The sequence below is a fragment of the Raphanus sativus genome, unplaced genomic scaffold, assembly GCF_000801105.2.
Source record: "Raphanus sativus cultivar WK10039 unplaced genomic scaffold, ASM80110v3 Scaffold1100, whole genome shotgun sequence".
In the NCBI taxonomy this organism is placed as follows: Eukaryota; Viridiplantae; Streptophyta; class Magnoliopsida; order Brassicales; family Brassicaceae; genus Raphanus; species Raphanus sativus.
The window spans coordinates 2,983-25,485 of NW_026616414.1; the positions used below are offsets into that span (position 1 = coordinate 2,983).

General features: G+C 35.8%; 3 protein-coding genes and 1 long non-coding RNA gene across 4 annotated transcripts; 3 read left to right on the forward strand and 1 right to left on the reverse strand.

Moving 5' to 3' along the window:
- The first annotated feature begins 1,144 nt into the window (after positions 1-1,144).
- On the forward strand, positions 1,145-2,485 carry LOC108810016 (myb-related protein 305-like). The gene is made up of 2 exons (XM_018582144.2): positions 1,145-1,554; positions 1,703-2,485. Exons 1-2 carry the CDS (start codon positions 1,274-1,276, stop codon positions 2,244-2,246), a joined length of 825 nt encoding a protein of 274 aa, XP_018437646.1. The 5' UTR covers positions 1,145-1,273; the 3' UTR covers positions 2,247-2,485.
- A 4,037-nt stretch (positions 2,486-6,522) lies between these two features.
- On the forward strand, positions 6,523-8,243 carry LOC108809838 (ammonium transporter 1 member 3-like). Its single transcript, XM_018581977.2, has one exon. It carries the CDS (start codon positions 6,626-6,628, stop codon positions 8,099-8,101), a length of 1,476 nt encoding a protein of 491 aa, XP_018437479.2. The 5' UTR covers positions 6,523-6,625; the 3' UTR covers positions 8,102-8,243.
- Positions 8,244-11,797: 3,554 nt separating this feature from the next.
- On the forward strand, positions 11,798-15,197 carry LOC108805680 (dihydroxy-acid dehydratase, chloroplastic). The gene is made up of 13 exons (XM_018577615.2): positions 11,798-12,521; positions 12,604-12,675; positions 12,760-12,807; positions 12,919-13,073; positions 13,194-13,500; positions 13,580-13,649; positions 13,740-13,798; positions 13,914-14,037; positions 14,130-14,200; positions 14,289-14,390; positions 14,504-14,584; positions 14,677-14,835; positions 14,947-15,197. Exons 1-13 carry the CDS (start codon positions 11,979-11,981, stop codon positions 14,995-14,997), a joined length of 1,842 nt encoding a protein of 613 aa, XP_018433117.1. The 5' UTR covers positions 11,798-11,978; the 3' UTR covers positions 14,998-15,197.
- A 45-nt stretch (positions 15,198-15,242) lies between these two features.
- Positions 15,243-22,232, reverse strand: LOC108805681 (uncharacterized). The gene is made up of 10 exons (XR_008940976.1): positions 22,105-22,232; positions 21,893-21,936; positions 18,679-21,624; positions 18,536-18,593; positions 18,339-18,462; positions 18,073-18,270; positions 17,880-17,983; positions 17,503-17,741; positions 16,023-16,131; positions 15,243-15,952 (listed from the first exon to the last, which is right to left on the reverse strand). It is a non-coding gene; the product is annotated as an uncharacterized LOC108805681 (long non-coding RNA).
- Between the last annotated feature and the right edge of the window lie 271 nt (positions 22,233-22,503).

A 22,503-nucleotide genomic window follows, 5' to 3' on the forward strand; every position in this document is an offset into this window, starting at 1 on the left:
ACAAACAACAAAGATTTTTATAAGATCGCATGTATAATTCTCCTCGACACTTGGATAAACCTTAGTGGTTCAACTATGTGTATCACCTTAAAATAATCAAGCACCATCAAATTTTTTTACTTTAGTTGTGCTTTTAAATAAAATATTAATTAAGGGAGTTTAAACTAACCTATAATTAATATCTTTGCATTAAGTCCTAAATCATATTATACTTGGCGACGTGATATAAGTTCGAAATAGCTTTAGCATATAAGGATTATTCTATTGGATTTGATGCTCCGTTAGACCATGTTACCTTATGCCTAAACATTATATCTTTAATCCTGCATGAATATTGATCTATTGTTTAATTAATAGCCCTGTAATACCCTTTTTGGTGTTCACAAATTAATGAAGTTTGGTGACTAAGTATAACATTTAAACTACTAAAAGAAGGGTTAACAAAAAAAAAAAAAAAAAATCCGATCTATGGTTTAATTTTCATTTTCATTAATTTATGGTTTAGTGACTGGCTTTACTTCCGTTCGATTTAGATTATATTTATATCCCTAACTTAAATATCCAACACAATGTACCAACCAGAAAGGGCAGTTTAGTAACTCTTGATGCCTTTGGAATTGAGAGATGAAGACTCGAATGGACGGACGAAAGGATATATACGAGAGTCTTATGAAAACGACCTGTGAAAAGAGGTAAAGAGAGCACACAAGTTCTGCATAGTTGCAAGTTCTAACCCTTCTTTTCTTACCTTTCTTTCTAATAATATTCCTTTTTTCCTTAAATGATAATTCCTTTTTATTTTGGATAACGTTTGCTGAAAAGATTATTTTTTCTTATTACTAATTACGAGTTTGAAGAGCTATTTTGTAATTTGAGATTGAAAAGTGTATATATATGTATATATATATTGTAGGTTTCCATATAATCTTTTATTTTTGCTAACATTTGGTTTTCCATATAATCTTGGTTTTTGATAGTGATATAACCTTATAATTTTGATTCTAGAAAGAACATTACTCTAAAAATGTAAAAAGATCTTTTTCCCGTCAGTAGTTTCTATCTCTATAGAAAACAAACATATTAGGTGGTGGAGCCAAGGACTTAGAGCTAGTGCGTGCATATATAAATACTGAAATGGGCAGAGAGAAAACAGAACACAACTTAACGAAAAGCAAAAACAGAGGAACACTTAGGTTTCATAAGATAAAGAGACCTAAACAGATCTAAGACACTACTTCTCTTTTTAGCTCAAGGAAAAAAATAAAATATAAGGATGAGTTTGTGGGGAGTGATGGGAGCAGGATGGGGAACAGTAGAAGAAGGTTGGAGAAAAGGGCCTTGGACTGCCGAAGAAGACCGTCTTTTGATCGATTATGTGCGGCTTCACGGTGAAGGCCGATGGAACTCTGTGGCGAGGCTCGCAGGGTTGAAGAGAAATGGTAAAAGTTGTAGGTTAAGATGGGTTAATTACTTGAGACCAGATCTCAAGAGAGGACAAATCACTCCTCATGAAGAAAAAATTATCCTAGAATTACATGCTAAGTGGGGAAACAGGTAATTAATTAAAACTTTACTTCTTTATTTGCGTTTGTTTTATATTTGCATTTAAGATGTTATAATTAAGTGTGTAGCCTTACTCAAATAAGTAGCTTGTGTTTTTTTTTTTTCGATGGTTCATTTTCTGATTATTTTGTAATTTCAGGTGGTCAACAATCGCTCGTAGTTTACCGGGAAGAACAGACAACGAGATCAAGAACTATTGGAGAACCCATTTCAAGAAGAAGACAAAATCTCCAACTAACAATGCGGAGAAGACGAAAAACAGAATCTTGAAGAGGCAACAGTTTCAGCAGCAAAGACAGATGGAGTTGCAGCAAGAACAACAGTTGCTCCAATTAAACCAAATCGACATGAAAAAGATCATGTCTTTACTAGAAGAAGACAACAACCACAACAATGGTGATAATAACTTCAGTAGTAGTAGTAGCGGTAGTAGTGGTGAAGGCGGTGCGTTCTATGTTCCTCATCAGATCACACATTCAACAACAAATTCTGGTTATGACTCAAATGGTAATGGGTTATTCCGAGTGGTTCCAATGCCATTACCTGAGGCTAACTTACATGAAGAATATGCGATTTGGGATGGTTTATGGAATCTGGATTTGGAAGGACAAGGAAGCTTTAGTGGTGGTGCTTGCGTCCCAAGGAAGCCTTGTTTCCAGAACTTGGCCATTCCCTTTTGTTAACTTGACCTAAGTGTCGTACCTGCCGGAAATGAAAAACAATAAAGCTTGGCTGACAAGTTTGGTCAAGTTTGAGTTTGAGTTTGACTTTGTTTTTATCTTTTCTGATTTTGGATTTACTATATATTAGTAGTTTTGTTATCAGTTGTGTGTGATGTTATAAGAAGCTTATTTGGGCAAAGCCAAGTTTAACGGTTGATGTAGTAGAACGTCTATGGAAGAATAGTCTAATTAAGTTATCAAATAAAAGTCTTGGTACGTGAATTTTTTATTTTTTTTTGGTAACTTGCTTGGGCTTTCAGTTCCATGAAAATTTACTGGAGAAATATCTTCTCGATGAAATGAGCACAGTTTATAACAGCCTAATAATAGAAGAGATATGCACGTCGTTAGAACATTGCCAAAAGAAACTTTATAGTTTCAAATATGAAATTTTTTGGCTATTCAAAAAAAAAATTCAAAATTTCAAATTTAAAATTTTGAGTGAACTACTAAAAACTTCAAATTTGAACTTTCTTATTTTATTTGCATTTTGATCCTTCTAATTATACGGTATTTATGATTTGAAGTTTCTTATTTTATCTACATTTTGGTCTTTATAATTATACTGTATTTTATGACTTTTAAATATTTTTTGTTTATCATTTTAATCCTTATTTGTTTTCATAAGTGTTTCAATTTTTTTATAAATTAAAATTTTAAATAGATAATTAAATATAAACCTAAAATAAGATTTAAATATTTTAAAACTAGATTTAGACTTCACCAAGTTGATTTTCTCAGATCTTTTGAACTACTGTAAATTTTTGGTGTTTTTGCTTCGATTGTCTTCACTTTCCTTTCTTCTATGCTTATTTCCTTTTATGTTGGGCTTTTTTCTGGGAATTAGGGTACCAATAATTGTTAACTCTGTATCAGCGTTTATGATTCATACCATTGCTCCCATTACATAATTAGAGCCTTGGTTGGAGTTTGACTTCACGGTTTGGGGTTTGTCCGGGTGTTCTGAAGATTCCTTCAACTTGAATTGTGTTTACAACAGAGATACAAAGGGCATAGTGTGGTAATTTAGGTTTTTGTGTGGAATATCATTGCTTTTGATTGCTCTGCGGGCAGACATAGTATGATATTTCTAATCTCCATTCGATCTGATATGAAAGAGTATTATTATTTAACTGCACTATTCCATTTGAGATAGTATAACTTGCAACTCTGCTTAGCATAGATGCGCTTCCATTTGAATTTAATATTCTATTCCATTTGAATAGTATTGTATATGGTTTGATAGTTGTGTTTAGTATGTCATATATTTGAGTTGTATTGTTTCTGATATATGTATTACACAGGTTACAAAATTAATTTTTTTTGTCTGGCATAGCACTGAATTACACTTTGTTTGCGCTTATATGTAGCACGGTGTCTACATGCTCCATTTTGTGCGAAATGGAATGGTTGACTTTGTTTATTTTTATGCTATGCTATCTAAGATCCATAGCATTCCTTATCTTCTGCTTAATGTATTTCAGTCTTCTCGTATGCCGTACCTTACTTATCACTCTTTATAATGTGTGAATTATATTCACCTTTTCATATATAAAATAGAATAGCTTATTGTGTCCTAACCTTGTTATATTTTTACCTTCGTTGTGCAGGCTTGGCATGGACGATTTAGGCCTTCCATGTAGATTGTTGGAAACATTATTTAAACCCACTGAAAAGAAAAAAGTTAACAACTACTTCAACCTCTGTTGGATTGAGGTTCTCAAGTGCATTAGAGGATGAGGACTTAGCGATGTTGACTGCTTCACAGTTTGGTAAGTGTTGCAGATGGGGAACCATACCTTCTATGTGATGTTCCTTCATTATCTTCTATTTCGCCAATTGGTAGCTGAGAATAATTTCAAACTCTTGTGGCTCTCCGTCGGGTTTAGTGTTTGGTGTCAACTGTTCTCTTACTCATCCTCATTATCTTTGTATTTCATGTAACTCAATCATGGTTGTATTATATATATAGTATCATATAAATAGTATAGTTCATATATAATGGAATGCTTCTCGTGAGTTAACATTGCCAATGGATTAGAGTTTATATTTTCCTAACTTAGGTTTAGTGTTTAGTGTCAAATGTTCTATTACTCATCCCCATTAGATTTGTATTTCATGTAACTCAATTATGATTGTATTATGGGCATATTATCGTTTAAAATAGTACGTTTTATATAACATAGAACGCTTCTCATAAGTTAACAATGCCGATGGATGAGGATTTATATTTATCTAGCTTGGGTTTAGTGTTTGTTGTCAAGTGTTCTCTTATGGTTGTATTATGCATATAGTATCATAAAAATAGTACGGTTTATATAGAATGAAATGTTTCTCCTGAGTTAAAATTTACAATGGATTAGGGTTTATATTTACCTAACTTAGGTTTAGTATTTGGTGTCAAACGTTTCTTACCCATCCTCATTATCTTTGTTTTTCATGTAACTCAATCATAGTTGTATTATGCATATAATATCATATAAATTGTATATGTTTATATATAATGGAATGCTTCTCATGGGTTAGCATTGCCTGTAGATTAGGGTTTATATTTCCCTTATTTGGGTTTAGTGTTTGGTATCAAGTGTTCTATTACCCATACCCATAGATTTGTATTTCATGTAACTCAATTTGGATCTACTCTGTCTATAATATCATTTAAAATAGTACAATTTATACAAAATAGAACACTTCTCATAAGTTAACAATACCAATGGATGAGAGTTTATATTTATGATGTATTTTACGTAGATGCTATGATGATATTATTTTACGTAGCCTACATAGTATGGAAACTAGTACAATATGTATAGAATATACATATCATCGTCAATTCGCTATTAGGTCAATATAGTTTCTTGTACACTTACAACTGTTATCCACTCATCTTGATGTATACTCTTACATCATATGTGTGGAATACAGATGCTCCACGCGCTCCATAAATTATGTGATTCTTACTATGCCACAGAAAATCACCACATCGTTTATTTTATCATATGAAATCGGTATCATGTTACGGGAAGGGGCATAACCAGGGACGGATCTAGAAAAAAATTTAATCGGGGGCACCATATCAAAAACAACATAAAAACATTTTTTGATGGGCACTTTTACATTTTTCTTCACTAACTAATGAAATTTAAACATTTTAACTTTAATTATTAAAGAAAAAATAAAAATCAGTCGGGGCACGTGACCCCGTACTGCCATGCTTGCATCCGCCCCTGAACATAAGTCGGATAAAAGGAAACCAAAAATTCAGACAATGAATTACGTCAAAAATCATTGTTACTTTATTAATTTGACCTTCAAATATGGCTATCTCGCTAATAAACTATTCTTTATTAGTATTTACCAAGGTTACATAATCATCTTTGTGTGCTCTTTATTCATTGTAAGTGCATCACTATCATTTTGTGATTGAGTATGGTCTAATGTTCTTGATTCGAAGTATTCTTGCAGTTATTTTTAAAATGAAATGCACATTAGCCCCATCATTACAAAATCCCATTAAACTCAAAAGAGCAAGAAATAATGAATCTACTCGATATTTTTGGTTTGCTAGCTAGTTCCTAGTTGACACAAGTTGTTTTGCTAAAAAATACTAGTATGTTTTGAGTGAAAGTTTCCCCTACTACAGAGTACAGAGCACACCAAGAATGAATGCGTTGTCCTTTCTTTTTTTGAGCAAAGAATGTGTTGTCCTTTTAGACATTTTGTTTGGCTTTAAAAGATTTGTACCAACATGTACCAAGATAGAGATTTTCTTGGTGAATACTTCTAACGTTATGCTCAATATTTCTTACGTACATATTAAACTTGAACGGATCATATTTATCTCGTTAACCATCCTCCATTCATTTCATGTATTAAAGTTATGGTGTCTATCAGAGAATCAAATCCTCTTTTATTTATAGACGACCCTGGATTTTTATTTACATTTTTTTCTGAACGGAGACGCTTGGTTACAGCTAGAAAACCAGCTTTGTGATGAAAACCAGCTTTGTGATTTTATACATTATTATCAATTTATTAAGTTTATATTCACCACATATATTAGTATTTTAATATATACATTCCGTTGTTTTTTTATATTCAGAACTACATGCTAATCACTAAACCGTATATGATAAGGATCTTAGATTGAAAGTTGTTAAAAAAGTTTGGGCTGATGTTATCCGTATATTCTAATAATTAAGAGATAATTACTTAAATAATATGTCTTCCTAATTTAATTGGTGAAGCCGGAATCAAAAGTCAACTATAATCCATCTTCCTCCTTATAATAGAAACACAAGAGACGGCCTTTCTTCTCCGTGTCTCTCAACCCTGTCAACATGTCAGGAACTCTAACTTGCTCTGCTGCCGACCTCTCCGCCCTGCTCGGTCCCAACGCCACCGCAGCGGCGGAATACATCTGCGGCCAACTAGGCACCGCTAACAACAGATTCACCGATGCAACCTTTGCCATAGACAACACCTACCTTCTCTTCTCTGCTTACCTCGTCTTCTCCATGCAGCTCGGCTTCGCTATGCTCTGTGCTGGCTCCGTTAGAGCCAAGAACACGATGAACATCATGCTCACCAATGTCCTTGACGCTGCCGCAGGAGGACTCTTCTACTATCTTTTCGGTTACGCCTTTGCCTTTGGAGGATCGTCCGAAGGATTCATCGGGAGACACAACTTTGCTCTTAAAGACTTTCCAACTCTCACCTCCGACTACTCTTTCTTCCTTTACCAGTGGGCATTCGCAATAGCAGCAGCTGGAATCACCAGTGGTTCCATCGCCGAGAGGACTCAGTTTGTGGCTTACTTGATATACTCTTCTTTCTTAACCGGGTTTGTTTATCCGGTCGTCTCTCATTGGTTCTGGTCACCAGACGGATGGGCTAGTCCGTTCCGTCCGTCTGGAGACCGTTTGTTTGGCACCGGAGCCATAGATTTTGCTGGCTCCGGTGTCGTTCACATGGTTGGTGGCATAGCGGGATTAATGGGTGCTCTTATCGAAGGTCCTAGACGTGGACGGTTCGAGAAAAGTGGTCGTGCTATTGCTCTACGTGGCCACTCTGCTTCGCTTGTTGTCTTGGGGACGTTTCTCCTTTGGTTCGGTTGGTATGGTTTCAACCCTGGTTCCTTCGCCAAGATCCTCGTTCCTTATGAGTCTGGTTCGAGCTACGGTCAATGGAGCGCAATAGGCAGGACGGCGGTTACAACCACGCTTGCTGGATCCACGGCGGCTCTAACCACACTCTTTGGAAAACGTCTCCTATCTGGCCATTGGAACGTAACTGACGTGTGCAACGGGCTGCTTGGTGGGTTCGCAGCCATAACTGGAGGTTGCTCTGTGGTAGAGCCGTGGGCTGCGATCGTATGTGGTTTTGTGGCTGCCCTCGTCCTCATCGGATGCAACAAGCTTGCGGAGATGGTACAATACGATGATCCCCTCGAGGCGGCTCAACTACATGGAGGATGCGGCGCGTGGGGGCTAATATTCGTGGGACTTTTTGCAAAGGAGAAGTATCTTAACGAGGTTTATGGTGCGGCACCTGGAAGGCCATACGGACTGTTTATGGGCGGAGGAGGGAAGCTGTTGGGAGCACAGTTAGTTCAAATACTTGTGATCGCAGGATGGGTTAGTGCTACCATGGGAACACTTTTCTTCATTCTCAAGAAGCTTGATCTGCTTAGGATCTCGGAGAAGGATGAGATGGCCGGTATGGATATGACACGTCACGGTGGTTTTGCTTATATGTACTATGATAATGACGACGAGTCTTCAAGAGCCACTCAGCTCCAAAGAGTTGAACCTTGATCTTCTTTACCCTCGCTCGGCTTACTCATTCTCGCTTTAATTTTCAAGCTTCTCACAATTTATATCTTTTTAGTATTTATGGGGTTATTTTTCTATGGTTTCAAATGCAAACTGTTTTGATATCGTGTGATCTATCTCTGTGTTATGTGTGTTTCAAGCGAGACAGTTGACAAAAATTACATGTCATATATAGTTTCTGAAATTTGAAAATCGTTTTCCTTTAATAACATAGTTGCATTGCATGTCTACCATTCTCGTACAAGGTCATATTAAAGAAATTTGTGTAAGTTGATGTACCTATAAATATAGAGTTTGGTTGATTTTAGATAGAATCGTGTTTTTCGAGATGAGTCGGCGATCAAAATCTTCACTATCCCTTCCTTTCAATGGTTTGTAAGACTTTGCTTAATAGATCGATCCCCACACCTGATTTTCTCATCACTCCTTGGAAGGATTTTTAAGAGGCAAAGTTCTCTCGAGACAGAAATGAATTTTTATGTTAGATGTATGAAAACAAGATACACCGATCAATATTCGAGCTTTCTTCCAAATAGAAAAATAACAAATATATGTAGTACTTCTATCGCAGAGCTGGGAACTTTTTTTTTTGTCATCATAAAAAATATATATATATATATGTTAAATTTCCATTATTTTATCATTTTTCTCAAATAAATAAATAAATAAATAGGCAGTATGGATGAATTCCGTGTAGAAAAAGAAAAGATTGTTTGACAAAAAAAAAAGAACAAACCTTACTTTCCCTCTCTAGAATGAACTTTAGATTCACCCACAACCTAAGTTTTGTTTTAAAAAAAAAGAATTTTTTTTTGCAGTTTTCCTTTCTTTTTTTTTGTATCAACTAAATGGAAAGAGTTTCCCTTTACATAAACATTAAATACCCCATAAAAAAACTGTATTCGCCATTCAGCATTCACCATTCATCATTGAGCGGCGGCAATGAATATGTCACAACTTCCACGGGATTTGGTAGAGGAAGAGATATTCTATCGCGTTCCGGCCACGTCTCTAAAGACGGTTATGAAGTACTTGCAAACGTTGGAACCGTTTATTCAACGACAGTAGATTTGCAAGAAATCACTTTGAGAAACCCAAAAAGCAGAGTTTTGTTCTCATGTTGACAAATGAGTTTAGGATTTTTTCTTTGAATGTCCATCTCCGTGGAATACCATCTGCCGAGTTTGAAGGTGAGCTTAGCCTATTCGATAGGTGTTCTTCTAATTCAGCTATACTCGATATGTCTCAAGTTTTTCATTGTGATGGCTTGTTGCTATGTACCATCGAAAAAGAGACTAGAATCGTGGTTTAGAACCCCTGGACTGGCCAAACCAAGTGGATCCAACCAAGAAATCCATACAGGCAAAGTGACACCCAGAGGCGAAGGCAGTTAACATCTAGTGGGGTCAGCTGACCCCGCTACTTTAAAAAAAATTGTTTTGTTCAAAGTAAAATTTGACCCCACAAACTAATTATTAAACATTTAAGATAAAATTTAATCATACAACTAAAATATTTATACTTTTATCTTCGAAACTTTAGATTTATATTAATTTTAATCTCATTTTTCTATAGTTATAAACAATTATAATCCCATAACAAAAAAAAAATTGACCCTGTCTTGTGAGAAACATTAGATAGACGATATTATAGCCGGCAATACTACCTGTTTTGTGAGGATTCACGCCTAACTGTATCACCCTAAGTCGCTCTATGAAATCCATTCCAGACGGTACTCCTTGCGCCATGCTGAAGATCTCTTGTAAGTCTTTCTCTAATTTTTCCATAATCCGCCTTCTCCGGGAATTGAAATCCAGACTTCCTCCTGTAGCAATTGCGTTGTCTGGGGTTCGAACCCCAGATCTAGGTGTAGAAGCCTTTAAACTTTAATCACTAGACCACGGTGCTTCCACATGACGTGTACACTTTTAGGAGAGAGCAAAACTCCCTTATTATATAAATAGATTTCGCCAAGACTCGTGGAAACATAATAAAAATACTGGTAGGACATTATTTTTTGATATTAAGTTTCTGACAATTAACCTTTAATTTGTGTATATTTTCCCTATGTTTAAAGTCAATTTAAAATTCAATTTAGTTTTCTTAGTAAAAGAAGCAATTAGTGCTGACTTATTATTACGGTTATGTTAGCTATATTTCTTTGTCTGTTTTATAGCATTAACTTACTTATATAGCCATCTTAACCCAAAGAAAGTGGAAGACAGAAAATTTATCATTCCAATTTAGTTTTCTTTTGATTTAGTGTATTATTTACAAATGTTTTTTATTCAAACCAACTATGAGAAAGACAATAATCTTGAGGGACAAACTTCATAATGAAATTTGATCTCAAAAATAGTCTTTAATATCTAAAACCACACAATTATTTATTTTTTAATATGTATGATGAGAAGATGAAGAAAAGATATTAAGTTTCTGATAATTAACCTTCAATTTGTGTATATTTTCCTCATTTTTAAAGTCAATTTAGTTTTCTTAGTATTGAAAGCAATTAGTGCTACTCTATTACTACGGTTATGTTAACTATATTTCTTTGGCTGTTTTATAGCATTACGTTACTTATATAGCCATCTCAACCGGAAGAAAGTGGGAAACAGAAAATTTATCATTCCAATTTAGTTTTTTTTGATTTACTGTAAAATGTTTTTTTTATTCACACCAACTATGAGAAAGACAAGAATCTTGAGGGACAAACTTCGTAATGAAAGTTTGATCTCAAAAATAGTCTTTTAATATCTAAAACCACATAATTATGTATTTTTAATATGTATGATGAGAAGATGAAGAAAAGATATTAAGTTTCTGATAATTAACCTTCAATTTGTGTATATTTTCTCCATTTTTAAAGCCAATTAGTTTTCTTAGTATTAGAAGCAATTAGTGTTGTTCTATTACTACAGTTATGTTAACTATATTTCTTTGGCTGTTTTATAGCATTACTTTACTTATATAGCCATCTCAACCGAAAGGAAGTGGGAGACAGAAAATTTAGCATTCCAAGTTAGTTTTCTTTTGATTTACTGTAAAATATTTTTTTTTATTCACACCAACTATGAGAAAGACAAGAATCTTAAGGGACAAACTTCATAATGAAAAGATTGAAGGTGAGTTGTACGTCAAAGCAAGGCATGTCTCAATCTTCTCCACGCGCCGCAATGCATATCTCAATTTTCTCACCGCATAGCAATTTTCTAAAAAATATATAAATTTTGTAAATTAGATTCTGTTAAAAAAATATGAAAATCGCGAATCAAAATTTAGTTCTTCAATAAAATAGGAAACATACAGATTTTCACTTGACCAATTTTTGTACAATTTTAACTTACATAAAAAATCGTTGGTCATAGTTAAATCTAAAATGACATCGTCCCATTCAATGGATATCCTATTCAATGGATATCCTAATCAATTGTAAAGTCATCTCATGTTTGTATGTTTCTAGTTCAGTGAGGAGTTTATGATTATTTTGACAAAATGGAATGAGTCTGGCATCTAAATGATAGTTTTCTCCTTCTTTATTCTTTTTGTTCCAGTTTAATTTCAGTTACAGTGTTGATCATCCAAAACCAAAATACTCCGTTATTTTCAACACAGTTTTTATTTAGAACAAATCATCTAAACCGAACCGGGATTTCCCTACTTTCTCACTTCTTTTTGTCGTATCTGAATGGGAGCATTTGGTAAGATCACATATCTCTCTTCAGCTTAATACTTGACAACTTTGTAAACGTGCCTCCACCACACCACACCACACCACACTACACTCTCGCCGCAATCTGCAAAGTTTCAAACTTTTCAGTTCAACCCTTTCTTAAACCCTTCCGACCAATCTCCTCCAATGCACACCGCCACGATCCTCTCACCACGCGCCACTCTCTTCCCCTCTAAACCTCTCATCCCTTCTTCACACAATGCCCACGACTCTCCCCGCCGCCGCCGATCAACCATCTCCTGCTCCGTCCAACCCGTAACCGCCGACCCTTCCCCTCCTCCTACCCTCACCAACAAGCTCAACAAGTACAGCTCGAGAATCACCGAGCCCAAGTCCCAAGGCGGGTCGCAAGCCATCCTCCACGGCGTGGGCTTATCCGACGACGATCTGCTCAAACCCCAGATCGGTATCTCCTCCGTCTGGTACGAAGGGAACACGTGCAACATGCATCTGCTTCAGTTGTCCGAAGCAGTGAAAGAGGGAGTGGAGAAAGCAGGAATGGTTGGGTTTAGGTTCAATACGATTGGTGTGAGCGATGCTATCTCGATGGGGACGAGAGGGATGTGTTTCAGTTTGCAGTCTAGAGACTTGATTGCTGATAGTATTGAGACTGTGATGAGTGCTCAGTGGTATGATGGCAACATCTCTATCCCTGGTTGTGATAAAAATGTGAGCTTTCTTTCTTTTTTTGTTTTGTCTTTGTTGTTTTCATCTGGTTATGTGATTAATTTGATCTAATTGTTGTGTTTAGATGCCTGGTACAATTATGGCCATGGGAAGGCTTAACAGACCCGGGATTATGGTTTATGGTGGAACCATCAAGGTATGTTTCCTTATTGAATATTGATAGAGAAGAGAGTTCCATAAGCACTTGTGATTAGTTGGATCCATTTGATTTTTATTGCAGCCTGGACAATTTCAAGAGAAGACATATGACATAGTATCTGCTTTCCAGGTATCTTTTCTTTGTCTATCTTGCTTGCTTCTATTATTGACTGTTTTTATGTTACATTCTATCTTAAGTATGTGTGTGGTTTTCATTCTTTTTCCAATTTTGTATATTCAGAGTTATGGAGAATTTGTTGGTGGCTCTATAAGTGATGAACAGAGGAAGACTGTCCTTCATAATTCTTGTCCTGGAGCTGGAGCCTGTGGTGGCATGTACACAGCTAATACCATGGCTTCTGCAATCGAAGCTATGGGAATGTCTCTTCCTTACAGGTTAGTTCCTTGAAGACCACATAATAAGATTAGCATACATTCTTCCATATTTATTTATGCTTAAATGTAAATCTTAATCTGTGTATGCTTATTTGATAATTTTTTTTTCATTTTTTGAAGCTCTTCGATACCTGCTGAAGACCCGTTGAAACTGGACGAGTGCCGGTTAGCTGGAAAGTACCTTGTAGAATTGCTAAAGATGGACTTGAAACCCGGTGACATTATCACTCCAAAATCACTTCGTAATGCGATGGTTACTGTCATGGCTCTTGGGGGATCGACCAACGCTGTATTGCATCTCATTGCTATTGCCAGGTCTGTGGGTTTGGAGTTGACCCTTGACGATTTCCAGAAGGTCAGCGATGCGGTTCCGTTTCTAGCAGACCTTAAACCAAGTGGGAAGTATGTTATGGAAGATATACATAAGGTGCGTGCATCTTTGGATCGTTTTTCTTATAAGTCAATTTGTATTTGTTCATTTTGTGTCATTGTTGTTTGATATACAGATTGGTGGTACACCAGCTGTTCTTCGTTATCTATTAGAAGCTGGGTTTATGGATGGGGATTGTATCACAGGTTTGAACTTTGTAGAATCTTGATATTAACATTTTGGATTGCTTTGTAAAACTGATTACATAAATGTTTATTTTTGTGTCTCCTACACAGTCACAGGGCAGACTTTGGCTCAAAATTTAGAAAACGTCCCTCGTTTACCAGAAAACCAGGTCGGTTTTGTTTGAAATGTTACTGGTTATTTCATCATAATCTACGAGCTGTTGATCATTATGATGGATGTTAAGTTATACATTTGTCTGATTTACTTTTTACAATGTCCACCAGGTTATAATTAGACCTGTGTCAAACCCAATAAAAGAGACTGGACACATCCAAATCTTGAGAGGAGACCTTGCACCAGAGGGTTCTGTAGCAAAGATAACCGGCAAAGAAGGGTTATATTTCTCTGGTAATGTTTGATTAGCTCCTTTATACCCCATACTCTAGTTAATCACTTCTAAAATTAAGGCTTATATAATGGAACTGTTTTTTTTTTTTTAGGTCCCGCACTTGTATTTGAAGGAGAGGAATCTATGCTGGCTGCTATATCAGCCGACCCGATGAGCTTTAAAGTAGTTGCCTTTCTGATATGAAGTAGTTTATCTCAAGAGCTGGTTACTTCCTACTATCTGCTGAGATGTGTATATCGTTTTGTTACAGGGAACAGTGGTTGTTATCAGAGGAGAGGGACCTAAAGGAGGTCCAGGCATGCCAGAGATGTTGACACCAACGAGTGCAATAATGGGTGCCGGTCTTGGGAAGGTACACTACTTTTTTTACTTTAGTTTCATCAGTTTCTCTGTTCTAAGTTATAGAAACTCGTTTTCCTTTGTTATGAGCTGAGTAACTGAGATATATCATGCTTGGTTTTGCAGGAATGTGCATTGCTGACTGATGGTAGGTTCTCCGGTGGGTCACACGGTTTTGTTGTTGGCCACATTTGCCCTGAAGCTCAGGTCTGTCTCTCTTCACTGGCTCTCTCTCTGCTTTTGCAATCTTTAAATAAATGTGAAGATGGTAATGTTGAAAGCTTTTCTTGGTTGTCCAGGAGGGTGGTCCAATAGGCCTGGTGAAAAACGGAGACATAATCACAATTGACATAGGAAAGAAGAGAATAGACACACAGGTCTCACCCGAAGAAATGAATGAGCGTAGAAAGAAATGGACTGCTCCTGCATACAAGGTTAACCGCGGAGTTCTATACAAGGTATTTAATGAAAACCACAATTTGTATTGTATTTGTATGTAATGTATCTATTTTTTAAATTATTTTGTTGGATTAGTTGCTAACTGGATGATATTTGTAATCCTAAAACAGTACATCAAGAACGTGCAATCGGCTTCAGCTGGATGTGTAACTGATGAGTAAGCGAGACATCTTGGAGCTGGTCTGTGATGAGCAGCAGCAGAAAGTAGTGTTGTGTTCTTGAGGTAAAACTGTACGGCTTTGTATTGCATTCTTTTAGTATTGTTGTTAGCTTGGTGACCATATTAGCTTGTTTTGGAGAGTTTGATTTTTGTTAGAACTTTTGATTGTGGTGTTGCGATAAAAACAGATTTGCTGAGTTCCTTCAATAACTAAACAGACCTAATTACTAATACAAGTCCAACCTGTATCGAAACCGCTATTCACATACCATTTAATTTTTATTCAAGAAACTTTACTACATAAACAAGAGAATTTTACATTTAGACACATTTCAGATTTGCTAATAGACTCAAATACGCAATGTACCTGAGACACATTTTTGTAGAAGTGAATTTACATTGAAAGCCTTCAACCATTGGAAGTGCTAGTAGGCATTCCGCCACTCAGGTTTATCTCTGGTTGTAACAATGATCTGGAGAGTTTGATTTTTGTTAGAACTTTTGATTGTGGTGTTGCGAACAAAGGCAGATTTGCTGAGATCCTTCAATAAAAACATACCAAATTACTAATACAAGTCCAATACAGGCAGGAACTCGTGAGCTTTTTGGTTCATATCATGTCAGTGGGTAAGCATCCTTGTTGATGCAGAGAAAGTAGTTGTCAATACAGGCAGGAACTCGTAAATGAGTGGCTAGATTTGTTAATGGTTTATTTGCCTTGATGTGATAAGGGTGTGCCTCTTCCACGTTTTTTTGAATTGTTACGTGTTGTTAGCTCATAAACAAAATAATAATGTTTGCCTTAATAGATGCCGAATTACGTGATCAGTATTTTCTGATAATCTGTAAAAACTGCAGTTAACACGATTTCAGATTCTAACCTCTTGAGGGTATCTGTCTTGGTTTTGCTGATCGTATGAGCATTCGGGCTTATCGAGATAACCGAGAAGCATTTTCTGTAGGTAGATTATAACCACAAAGTTTGAGAATGCTGAGTTTATAACCATTCGTATAAGCTGTACACACCTGAGTTGGGGACGTTGGCGTCGTTAGGTGCGTTTGATGACTCAGTATTTGGTTGCAGACGAGTACAGGAGCCTTCGCTCTTCTTGGTTGGCGTCAGTTTTAGATAATCCTGTGTTTTTTTTTAGAAATGATCACACAGCGTTTAGAGCAATGAAACAAAACCTAAACATTCAAGATTCAATAAAACTATTACCAGAAGCGACAGGATACATACAATCACCAAACAAAGTAACAATATAAACACAAAATAAAATAGTTAGTAATGATATGAAAATAGTTCTTCAAGAAACATTTCTAATGCTTAAATGGTATATTCTTATTTTTATAAGTATATATCACTTGATGTTTTCAAGGATTAACAAGCAATAAGTTTCAACAATCTCACGAATACTAGACCAATGACAGAAATGTTGCCAAGACTCAGAGACTAAAGGAATATAGACTTGATAACAGAGAAATTTTCAATCACTGTAAAACTCAAGTCAATGTATACAATTTATAGAATCTGACACAGTAATTATTAGCCTACTATGCATTGTGAAGATGTCATTTCACATGTTTACAATAATCACTGAGGGTTAAGAGTATAACACAAAACAGAACCATTCAAAAAATAAGGAATCTACGAACACATTCTGCAGGAGTCTCTCATCTACGTTGATCTAGAAGTGACTTTATAAGAAACAAGATACATTATAATACACAGAAGCACCAAACTAATGTACAATAATAACCTTTTTCTGATCAACATACAGATTACTAAGTCAATTTAGAATGATCACTGACATTAGGATCATAACACAAAACAGAGAACATTAATCAAAATTCAAGGAAAATACAAGAGACTAAAATATATATAAAAGCACCAAACTAAAGATATACTTACATCGTTTAGAAATATCACTGAGGGTTAAAAGCATAACACAAAATAGAAACATTCATCAAGATTCAGAAAGAACTACGACGTACAGCACCATGATGGAATCTCTCACCTATGTTGATCTATCAGAGAATCTAAGATACATCGATTTAATAAAATGAGAGATCATACAAGCACCAAAAATAAGAAGATTCTAACAAGTTTAGACTGACAAATGAGGGTTAAACGCATGACACAAATAAAAAACATTCAAGATTCAAAGAAACTACTACCACAGTGTGCATGAGGCTCTCACCTACGCTGATCTACAAGAGACTCCAATATACATCAATTTCATAAAAATAAAAGACCTTATCACATGTACAAGCATCAAACTAAAGATAATAGAGATTAAACACTGTGAACATAATGTACTGTTCTCATCAATGGATATGTTAGCAGTCAGTTACTAGAATCTCATGATTGCTAGATCAATGAGAGAAATGTTGTCATAAAATGGAGCTTTCCAATTTCTTTACCGTTACGCATATATCACTTAATTGAGTTTTTCGTATGTAATAGTATCAATTTGTAAAAGAAAAAGTGAAGAAAAGCATATACCTGGACATAAACTTGGCGTCAATGAGAGGTATGAACAGTTTATGAAGCACATACCTAAACAAATGTATATAGTCTTCACTTCATGCCAGTCTCTCATGCTTGTGAATCTGTGATTATTATATTTGTATCAACTAAAGTAACAAAACAAGTTTGAAAAGCACATACCTGTCCAAGAATCTGATACACTTGAAATCGTCTAGGGACCAAAATGCCTCATAGTTACCTTGTGAGTTTTTACCCTGTAAGTGGTAAAGTAAGTACATATGTTACTTGGTTTATGGGATTGATGGTTTATTCTATCCAACAAGTCCAAAACCTATCACATAAGTACATATGTTACTTGAAATCGTCTAGGGACCAAAATGCCTCATAGTTACCTTGTGAGTTTTTACCCTGTAAGTGGTAAAGTAAGTACATATGTTACTTGGTTTATGGGACTTTCCTAAGCCGTACATAGTGAGATTCGTACCATGAGGTTGGCCTACAGTACAGATATAAGGTTCTAGTAACGCAGAAACATAAAATTCGACATAATCTTCACCTACAGTTATTGTTTTGGATTGGATTTACCTCAATAATGGCTCTGAGTTTCTTGATTTCAAGTTTGACTTGCTCTTTCAGAACCTAAGGAAGAACAAGAGTTAATTTGTATCACGAGTTGCGAGAACTGAAGAGTGCTTGCTGTCTTTGTTTACAGTTTCTTCGTGTTGTCTAAGGCGAATGACTTAAGGCCTGTGTGATTCTTCAACGGAGCTGCTGCTCCATTATCTGTTGATGATGTTTGTTTATGGTTCTTAAGTGACTCAAGAGTATCATAATTAACGGTGCTTAACTACCTGCAGTAGCAGGAGCTGACTCGGCTGCACCGTTCTGTTGATCTTCATCTCCATTACCAGGATTTTCGACTTCATCTGTGTAGCATATTGATACTCTGAAAGATCGATATCCCCTGAATTAACACTGGATAAGAGAAATGAATATGTGACTGAGATTTTGGGAGAAATCAAGAGATAAGTAAAGAAAAGGAAATTACCTTTGATAACTGAAGTTTTTAAAAGTTTGACAGCTAAAAGAACACGACTCAGTTTCACCTGGAAAAACAAAGTTCAGTGATAAAGAATATTTTGATAACTTGCAGTAAAAAAGAAAGAAACGAGAGAATGGTTACAGAATCACCAGAGTTTCTAAATGACTCTTAACAACTGCTTCCAAGGTTGCTTGAATCCCAGCTTTCGTGATGCTTATTGTTTGCTGTTCCATGGCTTCAAAGAATTTTGATACACTTGAAATCGTCTCTCTGAGTCTTCTGAAGCACCATACAAAACCTGAGGAAATCATAACTAATTAGTCTTTAGTTGACACAAAATACCTCATAGTTTACCTTGTGAACTTTTTTACCCTATAAGTGGAAAAAATAAGGAATAATGTTATTTTTGGTTCATGGTGTAAGCTCTTAGTCTTTGTTTAAAGACCTTTTCAAGCCCGAGTACTAATGTGATGAAGAAGTGTTTACTCACAGTCTTTGTCTAAAGACTTTCTTGCAAAGCTGTGGGTACTAATGTCATGAATACGCTTTCAATCACAGTCTTTGTGTAAAGACCCTTCTTTATGCTATTGGTCGGTTTTACCATCCAAAAACCAATTCCAAATTTTGGTTCACAGTCTCTGTCTCAAGACTTGGTTACGTTGTTGGCCGTTTTTACCATCCAACAAGCCAAAAACCAACTCATTCTTGGTTCATACTGTCTTAGACTTGGTATAAGCTGTCTGTCGTTTTAACCATCCAGCAAGCTAAAACAATATTTGGTTTATAGTCTTCTGCCTTAAAGACTTGGTTTTAGACCATTGGCTACGTTTCCCATCCAACAAGCCAAAAAACTGATGTGTAGTCCTTTTCTAAATGCTTTGACAAGGCTTGTCGTTAGTAAGGACTCTGTTTTTGATTCATAGTATGTTTAACAACTCTTTTCAGCCGTTGGTCGTTCTATTTGTCTATACATAGTCTCTGTCTCTGTCTCAAGACTTCGTTGAGCCACTGGGCATAAGTAGAACTATTGTCGTAGGATTCTTCACAAATGTGATGAAGAAGTGTTCACTCACAGTCTTTGTCTAAACGTGGTACTATACTATTCCAGTGAACACATTTTCAATGAGTCTTAAAGACTTTATTGGTAAGCCGTGGGTACTAATTACGTTTACAATCACAGTCTTTTTCAAAAGACTTGTTTGGTAAGCCATTGGTGCTAAAGTTTTGTCATACTTTGCATCCCCAAACATCATTTGCTTCATAGAGACGTGCGTAAGCAATGGATTTGGTTTTGATTCAATATCATCTAAACCAATTCATAAAGCCGTGGGTAGCAATATTTTCCAGTGACTCTTCATAACCAGTGGTCGTTGTTGTTTCCATTCAGAAAGTTCAAAATCAATTCACAGTCTTTGTTTGGATTGTTTGAAGCCATTGAGATGATCTCATAGCCTCTGTCTAAAACTTTTTGCAAAGACGTGGGTACAAATGTGATTAAAAAGTTTTCAATCACAGTCTCTTTTCTAAAGACCTTTCTTGCAAGCCGTGGGTATGATAAGACGTTCTGATCTGTTTCTAAAGACCTTTTTTGCAAAAGATGTGGGTACACGTGTGATGAATACGCTTTCAGTCACAGTCTTTTGTCTAAACCCTTTTTGCAAGCCGAGGGTACTCATGTTATGAAGACATACTCAATCACAGTATGAGTTTGTCTAAAACTCTTTTTGCAAGCCGTGGGTACTAATGTGATGAATACAAACTTGAATAAGACGTTTTCATTCATTGTCTGTGTCTAAAGACCTTTTTGGCAAGTCTTTGTCTTTATGCATTCATATTCAGTTACCTGACTTTGTCCTAATACTTTTCATAAGCCGTGGGTACAAATGTGATCAGTCTTTGTCTAAGACCCTTTTTGCAAGCTGTGAATACTAGTGTGATGAAGATATTGTATTCACAGTCTTTGTCTAAAAAGTTTTTTTTTGCAAGCCGTGGGTACTAATTTAATGATTTACAGTCTCGGTCTCAAGATTTTCTTGCAATCCGTGGGTACTGACGTAATGAACGTTTATTCAATCAGAGTCTCTGTCTAAAGACTTGTTATTTTAAGCCGAGGGTACTAAGTTTTATCACACTTGCATCCTCAAACATCTTTTGCTTCATAGAGCTGTGGGCAAGCAGCAATGGATGTGGTTAGTTTTAAAGTCTCTGTCTGAAGACTTTCTCTCTCAAACCGTACATTCCAATAGTAACAAAGCCGTGGGTAGCAAAGATCTTCCCATTAACTTTTATGATCCTTATTTCACACAACGGGACTCGGGACACGATTAGTTTTCATGACTTGTGATCATTATTTCCATCCAACAAGTTCAAAATCAATTCATAGCCGACGGTCTCTTTGTCCATCCATCAATTTCATAGCTAGACATAGCTATTTTCTGTCTAAAGACCTTTTTTTTAAGCCCGATGGTTTTTTTGTATAAGCCGTGGGTACTAGAGTATGTTTTACTTTCCATACCCCAAACATTTTTTTTTGTCAAAAGACATTTTTTTGTAAGCCGTGGGTACTAACGTGATGAAGATGTTTTCAATCACAGTCTTTGTCTAAAGATGTGATGAATACGATTCAATCACAGTCTAAAGATCTTTTTTATTAAGCCGATGGTTGTCTTTATAAAAACCGTGGGTACTAAAAGTATGTTTTACTTTCCATCCCCCAAACATGCACTATGCCACTACCAACAAATAGTTACTAGGGAGATGAGTTTAAATTTCCTCCGGGACTAAGCTTTCACGCAACAGGGACTAGCGACAATGTCCCCAAAATAAGAATCTGGCTAGAACACCATTAGATTAGTGTCTGCTCATGATCTTTTTGGAACAAAAACAAGAAGCGGCAGTAGAAGATTGTCTACCTAATCTCTTAGGTTCGATAAAACCTAAACAAAAGCAATAAAAAGAAGGAAACATAAAGACAAAAGCAGTAAACAAACTTATCTGTTTTTTTTTCTTTGTCGTTGCTACTTCTTTAGCCGTTCAAGTCGAAGCTTTACACCTATCTTCAATCTGTGAATGATGGTTTCTCCACACCCCACGCGCTGTAAACAGAGAGAGAGGGGCTAAAGTGAGTGACATTATTACTTACTTACACAGTGAAAAGAAACAATCTTTGAACTCAGAAACATATGTACATAAACCAATTTGAAGTTAATATATAGATAGTATCCATTAACAGAACATCAAGTAGCCCAAATCTAAAGCGAGATCAAGTTCTAAGTTATACAGTGAATCAAAATATCATGGTTCATGTCTTCAATTGCTGGTCGTGATCCGAACAAAAACAATTTGCGTAGAGAGATGCGTTACCTCAACGATGATTCCACGCAGATTCAAGCGCTTTTCCAAGATCACTACAACAATAATTGAAGGAGTGATTAAGGTAATTTGAAACCCTAAAACAAAAATAGTAAAAACCCACCCGATCGCATCGAACCCTACACAACAAGATATTAACGGAAACCAGAGAGAAAAAAAAAAGAGAAGAACAAAATCACGATCAATCGAGTAAAAAGGCTTACTATTTTAAGAACGTCGTGAACTTCCGCTTGTAAAAATCTTCGAAAAATATTTTCTCCAGTTTTATTGAGAGAGAAAATTTTGAGAGAAAACTCTAAAAGGTCAAGAATCGTGGAAACGTTTGCCTCTGTGATATATATACACGCTTTTATTTCTGTATCGCAACGGGATGTATTGCAACGGATATATTTTGAATCAGACGGCTCTTCGTTTTCCACGTGTCATTGTTATAATGCACACACAAGTTAACTTACTCCTTGAGTTTTTTCAGATTAAATGGTTTCTTGATGTAATGCACACATTTTTTCTTGATATATTAAAAGTGTGTTTTAGAACTTTTATGCAATTTATATTTACTTTCAATTTAATATTAATTTTATAAATAAAATATTTATCTCAAA

Bases quoted from the DNA above. Each gene is read 5' to 3' on its own strand.
- LOC108809838 (XM_018581977.2), top strand. From the start codon at position 6,626: ATGTCAGGAACTCTAACTTGCTCTGCTGCCGACCTCTCCGCCCTGCTC.
- LOC108810016 (XM_018582144.2), top strand. From the start codon at position 1,274: ATGAGTTTGTGGGGAGTGATGGGAGCAGGATGGGGAACAGTAGAAGAA. The intron at 1,555-1,702 runs GTAATTAATTAA...TTGTAATTTCAG, and splicing joins CATGCTAAGTGGGGAAACAG to GTGGTCAACAATCGCTCGTA.
- LOC108805680 (XM_018577615.2), top strand. From the start codon at position 11,979: ATGCACACCGCCACGATCCTCTCACCACGCGCCACTCTCTTCCCCTCT. The intron at 14,201-14,288 runs GTAGTTGCCTTT...GTTTTGTTACAG, and splicing joins CCGACCCGATGAGCTTTAAA to GGAACAGTGGTTGTTATCAG. The intron at 14,836-14,946 runs GTATTTAATGAA...ATCCTAAAACAG, and splicing joins ACCGCGGAGTTCTATACAAG to TACATCAAGAACGTGCAATC.